The following is an 11,781-nucleotide window of genomic DNA, read 5'->3' as shown; positions in this document are numbered from 1 at the left end:
ATGTTGCCCACTAACGAGACAAACTGACACTTCGTGCGTCTGGATACGCTGAGGACACAGCATCACTTATGTGATACTCCTGCCAAAGATACTTAACCTGAATCTAATCATGAGGAGATGACAGACAAACTCAACTTGAGGGACATTCTACAAGAAAGCTGGAATGTACTTTTCAAAAATTTCAACAAAACTTTTAAAAACCATGTACTGAGTATCCACTATGCACTAGGATACCATGCTATGATCCGAGGGCACAGAAATGAGACAGATGGGGTCCCTGTCCCCTGAGGGATCACAACCCAGAGGGGGGAAGAACCTACACCCGTGAAGCTATGAAATAGGGTGCTCCTTGGCATGAGGCTGAGGGAGCAGATAGGAGGCACCTCCTCCCACTTCAAGGATTAGGAAAGTCTTTCTAGAGTGAAGACCATTGAGGCCTGGGTAGGAATTAGCTGGAGTCGAGGGGTGGAAAGGGGTTTTCACTTCAGATGTAAATGCCCAGAATCCAGAGGGAGCTTGGCTGTAAGAACTGAAAAACTTCACAGTGATTGGAGCATTTGAAGGCCGAAGTAAAGAGTTAGGACTTTATCCCATTGTTGGGGAGTCATTAAAAGGTTTAACCAGCAGAGTGACAGGTTTGTGTTTTTAAAACGAGAGCAAAAGGTCTATTTGCTATATGGAGAATGGGTTGGAGGGGACCAGGGTGAAGCAGGGGAATCGTGTGAAGGCCACTGCAGTAATCCAAGCAGGCACGAGGGTGGTTTGGGCTAGGGAGATGGCAGTGGAGAGAGAGGAACAGATGTGAGCTACTTGGGATTTAACACCTGGAGCTGGGCAATAAGAGCACATGCAAATAAGGACATATACACAAAAGAGAGTCTCTGTGTCTGGGATCTGGGAAAGGCAAGCAAGAAATCAGCAACATTTATTGAGCACCTACTATATGCTAGGCGTGTTCACACACATGAACTCATTCTCTTCTCCCAATACCCTTGTGAGTAATTACTATTGTTTTTCTGTTACAGAAGGGGAAATTGAGGCTCAGAGAGAGGAAGTGACTTGCCCAAAGTCACACAGCAGCAGGACTATGATAAGATCTCAGACCAAGGTGATCCTAGGGCCCGGGATTTTTTACTGCCCCTGGTTGAGGAATAACTAAGAGGGTTCAGGACCCACTGAGGGAAAATTAACTTTCTAGGGTATGGGCCAGGAATATCTGTCTCCTCCCCCTATACTCTCTAGAATGTCTTTCCTTGCGCTAGGGAAATCCTGCTGACCCTTTAGAATCCCTCTCATTACTCCAACAAGAATCACCTGCTCCACATCAGCCCCCATTGTTCTTGCTCAGTGGGTTCAGTGTTTGTTAAGCCTGGTCTAGGACCATCTCTGATAGAATCACCCAGGATTCTTATGAAAAACATAGATTTCTGGGCCCTACCCTTACCCAAATGAATTATTCTTCAGGGTTGGGCCTGAGAATGTCTATTTTTAATCTGAAGTGTTGACTACGTAATGCATTTATGTGGTTTAGAAATCAAACACTATAATAAGAAATTTATGCACAATAATTACATGAAAAGATGTTCAGCACCATTAGTTATTAGGTAAATGCATTCCAAAAATTTCTGAGATGCCACTTCACACCCACTAGGATGGCTAAAATTAAAAAAGACAGACAATAACAAGTGTTGGTGAGGATGTGGAGAAATTGGAGCCCTCAAATATTCGTGGTAGGAATGTAGAATGGTAGAGCTACTTTGGAAAACAGTTTAGCACTACTTCAAAAAATTAAACGTAGAGTGAATCTATGACCCAGCAATTCCATTCCTAAGTATACACCCAAGCGAAGTAAAAACATACATCGACACAAAAATTTGTACATAAACGATCAAGACAGCATTACTTATAATAGTCAAAAAGTGGAAACAACCCATATGTTCATCATCTGATGAATGGACAAAAAATTTGGTATGTCCATAAATGGAATATATTTGGCAATTAAAAAGGATGCATGCTATCACATGGATGAACCTTGAAAACATTAAGTGAAAAGCTAGTCACAAAAAACCCCATGTTGCCGGATTCCATTTATATGAAATGTCCAGAATAGGCAAATCCATAGAGACAGAAAGTAGAGTAGTGGTTGCCAGGGGGAAATAGAGAGTAACTGCAATAGGTGTGGGTGATAAAAATGTTCTGGAATTAGATAGTAGGGATCATTACACAACTTTGTGAATATACTAAAAACCATTGACTTGTACACTTTAAAATGTTGAATTTTAGGTATGGGAATTATATCTGAACAAAGCTATTATTTAAAAATGCAAGTGGTCATAAGGGAAGGGCAATGATGGAAAGGCATGATCATTTGGAGCTCAGGTTCATAACCACTGGTGTGCCATGGCCCTTGGCAGCCTGGGAAAGCCTACAGACCTCTTCTCAGAGTGATGTTTTTAAATGCGTAAAATAAAATACATAAGATTACAATGAAAGAAAATAGTATCAAAATAAAGTTATCCAAATTTTTAAAAATATATGCAGTGAAAAATCCGACCCTCAACTCTGCTCCCCATGCTCCCAGATCTCAACCCTCCACCCCACACCACCCAACCAGGGAAATGCTTTTTTTCAGTGTTATTGTATATATTTCCAGAGGCTCTTGAAGAACATACAAGCAAATGTAAAGCTATGTTGTTATTTTACGTTTTTAAAAATACAGAGGGTTGTGTATTATACACAATTAAAGACTTTGTTTTTTGTGTGTATGTGTGAAGAAGATCAGCCCTGAACTAACATCCATGCCAATCCTCCTCTTTTTGCTGAGGAAGACTGGCCCTGAGATAACATCTGTGCCAATCTTCCTCCACTTTATGTGGGACACCACAACAGCATAGCCTGACAAGCGGTGCCTCAGTGCGCGCCCGGGATCCGAACACGGGCCCCCAGCAGTGGAGTGCGCGCACTTAACCGCTACGCCCCAGGGCTGGCCCCAGGGCCGGCAACAAGACTTTGCTTTTTGTTTTAACTTAATATATCTTGTCAATATTCAGAAATCAAGATCTGCGAGCTAGGTGTGTTCATTCCTGTTGGTATGTTGCTGATCCCAGGCCTTTATTGAAAGATTTTAAGCAAAAATATATATATATTCTCTAGTGAATCCAAGCAAAAAAGTAAAGTGAGAATTCTCCTATTCCAAGATAACTAATGATGTGGTTGTGAATGTCCTGAATCGTTATCCTTATATATAACTTACTTAAATGGGGTTATGCCGTATGTAGCCTGAACTTTTATTCTATGACATGCCATGGGTCTCTTTCCATGTTAATCAGTATCGCATAAAAGTTAGTAAATGCATGTTGTGGAGCATGTACTCTGCCAGGTGACTTATAGCATTTTTTGTAATCAGACCCTTGAGCTAGTTGCTACTGTTCCCATTTTCTACAGGCAGAGGCCAACTTTATTCACTGGGATTTAAACCCAGACTGTCATCTCATACACTTTAGCATTTAATCCTTGTGAGGACTCTAAGTCTGTACTTGCCTTAACTTTTTAGATGATGAAACTACTTCAGAGAAAGGTGATAACTTGCTTAAATTCGGAATAATGAAGAAGGGGAGCTATACTTCAAACCTATGTCTGTTTAGCTCTAGAGTTGCACTATGCAGTGCAGTAGCTACTAGTTCTATGTGGCTACTGAACTCTTAAAATGTGTCTAATTGAAACTGAGATGTGCTTAAGTCTAAAATACATGTAGGACTTTGAAGACTTAATATAAAAAAAGGTAAAATCTTATCAATTTTTACCTCGATAATATGTTATCATATTTTAGATTGAATTAAATATATTACAAATAATTTCACCTGTTTTTATTTTAATTTGGCTATTAGAAAATTTAAAATTACATCTTTGTGATAAAGAGCATCTATGAAAAACTCACAGCTAACATCATCCTTAATGGTGAAATTCTGCAAGTTTTCCCCCTGAGATCAGGGATAGATAAGGATATTTGCTCTTGCCACTTCTATTCAACATCGTATTGGAGGTTCTAGTCAGGGTGAACAGGCAAGACAATAAAATAAAAGGCATCCTGATTGGAAAGGAAGAAGTAAAACTCTCTCTATTTGCAGATGACATGATCTTGTACATAGAAAACCCTAAGGAATACACACACAAACACACACACCACCCCCCCACACAATTAGAGCTAATAAATGAGTATAGCAAGGTTGCAAGATATAAGATCAATATACACATATCATGGGCCGGCCCCATGGCTTAGCGGTTAAGTGCACGCGCTCCGCTGCTGGCGGCCCGGGTTTCGATCCCGGGCACGCACCGACGCACCGCTTCTCCGGCCATGCTGAGGCCATGTGCCACATACAGCAACTAGAAGGCTGTGCAACTACGACATACAACTATCTACTGGTGCTTTGGGGGAAAATAAATAAAAATTAAAAAAAATATATATACACATATCAATTGTGTTTTTATATACTGGCAATGAACAATCTGAAAATGATATGGAAAAAATTCCATTGATAATAGCATCAATAAGAATAAAACACTTAAGACTAAATTTAACGAAAATGTAAGACTTATAGATTGAAAATTAACATTGTCAAAATAGGTTAGATTGAAGACCTAAAGAAGACCTAAATAATGGAAAGACAAATGTGCTCAGGGATTGGAAGACTTAATATTGTTAAGATGGCAATACTCCCTAACTTGATCTGCAGATTCAATGCAATCCCCATCAAAATCCTAGCTACTCTTTTTGTAGATATTGATAAGCTGATCCCAAAATTTATATAAAAATACAATGGACCCAGAATAGCCAAAACAATCTGGAAAACGACAAAGTTGGAGGACTCAAGTATACTTCTTGATTTCAAAACTTATTACAAAGCCACAGTAATCAAGACTCAGTGGTATTGAGATAAGGATAGACACACTGTATTAGTTTGCTAGGGCTGTCATAAGAAAGTACCACAGAATGGTACTTAAACAACAGAAATTTATTTTCTCTCAAATCTGGAGGCTAAAAGTCTAAGATCAACGTGTTGTCAAGTGGTTTCTTCCGAGGCCTCTCTCCTTGGCTTGGAGATGGCCATCTTCAAGTTCACATGGTCTTGCCTGTGTGTATGTCTCTTTGTCCTAGTCTCCCCTTCTAACAAGGACACCAGTCGTATTGGATCAGGGCTGCCCCTAACGACCTTATTGTAACTTAATTACCTCTTTAAAGACCCGATCTCCAAATACAGTCACATTCTGAGGTACTGGGGTTTAGGACTTAAACATAGAAATTTTGAGGGGTTACAATTCTGCCCATAATACATACAAATCAATGGAACCGAATTGAAAGCCCAATAAACCCATGGGTCTCTGGTCAATTGATTTTTGACAGGGTGCCAAGACTATTCAGTGGAGAAAGAATAGTTTTTCAACAGATGGTGCTGGGATAATGGGATATCCAAAGGCAAAAGAATGAAGTCGGATCCCTACCTCACTTGTACAAAATTAAGTCAAAATGGATTAAAGAGCTAAATGTAGATCTAAGACCATGAAACCCTTAGAAGAAAACATAGTATAAGTCTTCATGACCTTGGTTTCTTAGATATGGCACCAAAGTACAAGCAACCAAAGGAAAAAAATTGGACTTAATTAACATTAAAAACTTTTGTGCATCAGGGGCCTGCCCAGTGGCATAGTGGTTAAGTTCACACGCTCTGCTTCAGTGGTCTGGGGTTCACGGGTTTGGATCGCGGGCATGGACCTAGACACCGCTCATCAAGCCATGCTGTGGCGGTGTCCCACATATGAAGTAGAGGAAAATGGGCACCGTTGTTAGCTCAGGGCTAATCTTCTTCGGCAAAAAGAGGAAGATTGGCAACAGATATTAGCTCAGGGCCAATCTTCCTTACCGAAAAAAACAAAAACAAAAACAAAAAACTTGTGCACCAATAGACACTATCAAAAAAAGGAAAAGTCAACCCACAGAATGGGAGAAAATATTTGCAAATCACATGTCTGATAAGAGTAAGTATCAAGAATAGATAAAGAACTCTTATAACTCAACAATAGGGGTCGGCTTGGTGGCGCAATTGGTTAAGTGTATGCGCTCTGTTGTGGTGGCCTGGGGTTCCCACTTTCGGATCTGTGGCGCGCACCGACGCACTGCTTGTCAAGCCATGCTGTGGTGGCGTCCCGTATAAAGTAGAGGAAGATGGACACGGATGTTAGCTTGGGGCCAATCTTCCTCAGCAAAAAAAAAAAAAGAGAGAAAAAAAAAGAGGAGGATTGGCATTGGATGTTAGCTCAGGGCTGATCTTCCTCAAAAAAAAAAAAACAAAACTCAACAATAAAAAGACAACTCAGTTCAAAATGGGCAGAGGATTTGAGTAGACATTTGTCTAAAGAAGATATACAAATGGCTAATAACACACGTAAAGGTGTTCAACACCATTAGTCATTAGGGAAATGCAAATCAAAATCACTTCATTCCACCAGAATGGCTAGAATAAAAGACAAATAATAACAAGCATTGATGAGGATGTAGAGAAATTGGAATCCTCCTACATTGCTGGTGGGAATCTAAAGTGATACAGCTGCTTTGGGAAACAGTTTGGGCATTCCTCAAAAAGTTAACATAGAGTTAATTGTATGACTCAGCAGTTTCACTCCTAGATATACACCCAGGAATACTGACAATATATGTTCACCCAAAAACTAGTACATGAATGTTCATAACAGCATTATTCATGCTACTCAAAAAATGGAAACAACCTAAATGTCTATCAATTGATGAATGGGTTAAAAATGTGGTTCATCTATATAGTAGAATTTAATTCAGCCATAAAAAGGAATGAATCGTGCTACAACGTGGATGAATCTTGAAAACATACGAAGTAAAATAAGCCAGTCTAAAAAGACCACATAGTGTCTGCTTCGATTTATATGAAATGTCCAGAATAGGCAAATCCACAGTAGCGTAGAGGTTGCCATGGATTGGGGGATGGGGAGTGAGTGCTAATGGGTACTGGGTGATGAAAATGTTCTGAAACTAGATAGTAATGGTAGTTGCACAACTTTGTGAATATAATAAAAACACTGAATTGTATACTTTAAAGGGGTGAATTTTATAGCATGTGAATTATCTCTCAATTATATATCTAAGTTAAAAATTACATATGTGACTCCTATTATATTTGTATTGGACAGCACTGTTCTACAATATTAACTGTGAAGCCAGGTACCAAGAGGTACCGTAACAATAGTCTTTGGATGGTCATTGCACAGCAAGAGCCTGGGTTCTAGTCCCATCCCATAGATCCCAGCCCACTTGTTCTTTCCCTGGCAGCTAAGGTGATGTGATGTGGGTCTTCCCCATACCAGCTGTGTGGCTGCATGGGGATGGCAGAAGCATCACTGGCCTTACCCCCAGGTTCGGGACACCCTGAGGCTGGCAGACAAACCCTTCTTCCTGGTGCTGGAGGAAGATGGCACAACTGTAGAGACGGAAGACTATTTCCAAGCCCTGGCAGACAACACAGTGTTCATGGTCCTCCAGGAGGGGCAGAAATGGCAACCCCCATCAGAGCAGGTGAGGTCCCACCTGTGGGGGGAGAACGTTGGGAGCCTGGGAGGAGTCCTTGAGGGGTGCCAACCACATGCTTGTCTTGATGCAGAGCACTAGGTGCCAACTCTGTCTCTTGCATAAGCCTGCCAAGAAGATTGATGTGGCCTGCATAACCTTCGACCTGTACAAGATGAACCCACAAGACTTGATTGGTTGCCTGAACGTGAAGGCAACTCTCTATGGCACATACTCCCTGTCCTATGATCTGCACTGCTACAGGGCCAAGCACATGCTGAAGTGAGTGAATCGGGATTAGCTGGGGACAGGGGGGGTATGCAGCAATGGGAGAGCCCGTATGTGCTCATGTGGGCCTCAGCCTTCCAGGGCCTGGAACTGGTGTTGATGCTAACAAAGCATGACAGTTAGAACTAGAACTTTATGCTAGAACTTTATGACTAAAGTCTAGAACTTTATGGCTGAACTAGTGCTTCAGATTACACCTATAGTGTATGCCAGAGGAGTGTACAGACTCCTCCTGGTGGAACCAGGACACATTTAGTTTTTCTAACTATCTTCCACTATAACAACTAATTTTTACCACCTAAAATAGTGAGTTTTCCTAAGTAGTCTCCTAATTAACTTTTTTTTTTTTCTTTGTGAGGAGATCAGCCCTGTGCTCACATCTACCAATCCTCCTCTTTCTTTGCTGAGGAAGACTGGCCCTGGGCTAACAACATCCGTGCCCATTTTCCTCTACTTTATATGGGGCGCCGCCACAGCATGGCTTGCTAAGCCATGTGTCAGTGCGCGCCCGGGATCCGAATTGGCGAACCCCGGGCCGCTGCAGCGGAGCTCGTGCACTTAACCGCTTGCGCCACCAGGCCAGCCCCGTAATCCACATTTAGAAAGCAAACACGGGGGGCCGGCCCGGTGGCGTAGTGGTTAAGTTTGCGTGCTCTGCTTCGGCGTCCTGGGGTTCGCAGGTTTGGAACCCGGGCGATGACATACACAGCGCTCATCAAGCCACGCTGTGGCGGCATCCCATATACAAAATAGATGAAGATGGGCACAGAGGTTAGCTCAGGGCTAATCTTCCTCAGCAAAAAACAGGAAGATTGGCAATGGACGTTAGCTCAGGGCCGATCCCCCTCACCACAAACAAACAAACAAACAAAAAGCAAAACATGTGTCAAAGGTTTTATTGAACTCACTAATTAATGAGAGAACCAGCAAGAAGTTGCAATCAGTTCAAAGGAGAATTCAAAATCCCACCCACATATAGGCCCATCGAGAATGCTGAGATAAATGTATAGATACAAACTTGGATTTTTCCGTGGGGGCAAGAGGGATGAAATCATTGTCCTTCCATTGGACAGAATTAATTGGCATGTCTATGGACAATAGTCATTTGTATTGTCTAATGAATTTCTTTTTACTTTACTTTTGAAAGTCTAATCAAGTATCACAGGAAGCACGAGAATGTGTTAAATCCTAAGATGAGTACTGTTGCGCTAGTTTTTCCCGAATTCAGCTGCGCCAGTGGTACTCTAGAGAATTCTTACCCCTTTAGGTGATGTAGCCACTGAGGCAGAGGCATCCGACTAGTTCGAAGCCACAAAGCTAGGGAGCAGCAGAGCACGGCCTCTTACCTGTTTCTTCCAACAGATTCTACTCCTCCCCAGTTGCTTCCTTTAGTATTCACTGAGCACCCACCGTGTGCCTGGCTATGCTGTAAGCTCAAGATAGAGACAAACAGGATATCAGAACAAGCTCCACGAGGGCAAGAATTGCTCTTGCCTCCAGTACCTTGACGAATGCTGGCACATAGCAGTAATTCAAACAATTGTAGAACCAATGAAGACACATGTGATCCTTGTTCTCAGGGGGCTTCTGAGAAATCCTGCTCAGGGTCCCCAGACTTCTGCCAGGATATACGTAGCTAGAGCACATCAGACCTTCTTGGTTTTCTGAGTTTGCTCTCTGAACACCCGATCTGCAGATGAGGGACCTGAGGCTGCATGGTTCTGCTTGCCAGAGGTGACACCCCGTGGCAGGTTTGAGCATGGTTCTGTGGCTAGAAGTTCCATTCTCCTCCTATACCATGTCACACCCCCTCTTGATCTGGGCTTGCTGCCAGTAGTTTGCAGATTTCCAAATCTAGAGCAAGAAGTTTCAGCCTTTAAACTCAGTCCATCTGGGGGAAGTGGGACTCTCAGGCCTAAACACAGTAGACATCTCAGTATCAAAAAAACGATAGCAAGCTGGAATCAGCGTAACGACTTAGTGGTGTCGGCTAGTTTTTTTTTAATTGTGGTAAAATACACATAATGTAAAATTGACCATCGTGACCACTTTTAAGTGTACAGTTCAGTGACCTTAACTATGTTCACGATGTTGTGCAACCGTCACCACTATCCATTTCCAGACCATTTTCATCTTCCCAAACTGAAACTCTGTACGCGTTAAACACTAACCCTCCACTCCCTCCAGCCCCTGGTAAGCTCTGTTCTACTTTCTGTCTCTATGAATCTGACTATTCTAGTTACTTCATAGAAGTGGAATCACACAATATTCGTCCTTCTGTATCTGGCTTATTTCACTTAGCATAATGTTTTGAAGCTTCATCCATGCCGTAGCACGTGTCAGAATTTCTTTCCTATTTATGGCTGGACAGCTGGGTTTAAGCCTCAGTTCTCTAATTTGAGAAATGGGTATATCTCAGGTATAGCCTTTAAAATTTTAAAGTACTTTCATGTGTAGAGGTTTATGGTTCTAATTGCCTTTCTGCCACCCTCCACCTCAACCATAACGTAAGTTCACTTATTGAATGGAGGTTAATAGAGGACTCAAGTTTTAGTATCGGCCAGGAAGTTTTTATTTTCCTTTTGTTTCCACTCCCTGATGCCCCCGGACTAGACATCCCTAGTGACCCTCACCCATCTCTTTTAAACAGATTTGGATAAGAACTTGGTTAAAGTAGTCAAGCATCCAACCAGCTATTCTTGATGTTTCTCCTGTTCTTCTACACATCAGGCCCCACGTTAAGTGGTTTATGTTATTTCAACCTCCTAACCTTGTGAGGGATCAAAATGGCATGGTCCCATTTCACAGATGAGGAAGCAGAAGCTCAGTACTGGAGCAGTTTGCCAAGGTTCACACAGCTAATGAGACTGGATTAGAACGCAGAGCCTGTCTGACTCAAGTTCTCTTCTCAGTACATTCTAACACCGGGCGTGGAGAACTTCATACCCAGCACTCAGAAAATTAGCTAGACTACAAATGACTTGGAAAGGCCTTGGAGTCTGGAACAGAGGTCGTGAAGGGCAGAGCCATATTACGTCGATCAATCTGGCTGGTCAAAAGTAGTATCACAAAAATAAAAGGCCTTCTTAAATGAGCTTGAATTTTGCCTGAGAAAATTGAGAGGTTACGGACATCTCAATTAAGGTACAATTGCAGGTAATGCCTGCAGACCATTTCCCATTTGCTGAGGGAAGGCAGCACCTGTTCCTGTCTGCACATCACTCTACACTTTATGAAATTATGAAGGGAGCATGGGGGAGGAGGCATTTTGGGGATGCAGGGAGGGGTTTTCCACATGTTTTGACTCTAGTACCTTCTCATTCCACCCAGGAAAGCTCTTCGCTGGGCCCTCTTCAGCATGCAGGCCACAGGCCATCTGTTGCTTGGTACCTCCTGTTACATGCAGCAGCTCCTGGATGCCCCAACGGGAGGGCAGCCCCCCAAGGACAAGGCCCCACCCCTCACCCCATCCTGTCTGAAGACACTGCAACGAAGGCCCAAGTCCTTGGAGGTCTTCCCCAGCCAAGTCTAGACTGGGGACCCCGTGCTCAGCTGGTAGCACGCACAAGCCAGCAGCTAGAGAGCGTCTTACCTCGTCACACCTCCCTCACCTTCCTCATGAATGAGGAAGCAGGGGGAAGCAAAGGGGAACTGAGGGTTCTTGGCCTGGCCCAGCTCCTTTCTGCCCAAGGGAGCTTAGCTGACCAAGACTGGTCACCAGCAGGCTAGGCACGCGGTCTGCCCCTCAGCTACCTGTCTTCACATGCTACACCTGCATCACACTCCCTACCTCCTGGCCCCCGCCCCGAATACCCCTGAGTGAATTGTCAAGCCCACTAGTGTATGTCATTAGAGAGCTTGCGATAAATTATTTATGCTGATACATCTTCTTTGCATGTGTT

The 11,781-nt window shown here is 42.8% G+C and overlaps 1 protein-coding gene across 1 annotated transcript; it reads left to right on the top strand.

Moving 5' to 3' along the window:
• The first annotated feature begins 3,265 nt into the window (after positions 1-3,265).
• On the top strand, positions 3,266-11,762 carry LOC147917133 (lipid transferase CIDEC-like). The gene is made up of 4 exons (XM_087431690.1): positions 3,266-3,270; positions 7,393-7,600; positions 7,719-7,873; positions 11,210-11,762. Exons 1-4 carry the CDS (start codon positions 3,266-3,268, stop codon positions 11,409-11,411), a joined length of 570 nt encoding a protein of 189 aa, XP_087287816.1. The 3' UTR covers positions 11,412-11,762.
• Positions 11,763-11,781: the final 19 nt, after the last annotated feature.

Source organism: Ceratotherium simum, chromosome 5 (genome assembly GCF_057802395.1).
Source record: "Ceratotherium simum simum isolate JZ-2026a chromosome 5, ASM5780239v1, whole genome shotgun sequence".
Taxonomy (NCBI): Eukaryota; Metazoa; Chordata; class Mammalia; order Perissodactyla; family Rhinocerotidae; genus Ceratotherium; species Ceratotherium simum.
This window is presented reverse-complemented; position numbering and strand designations above follow the sequence as displayed.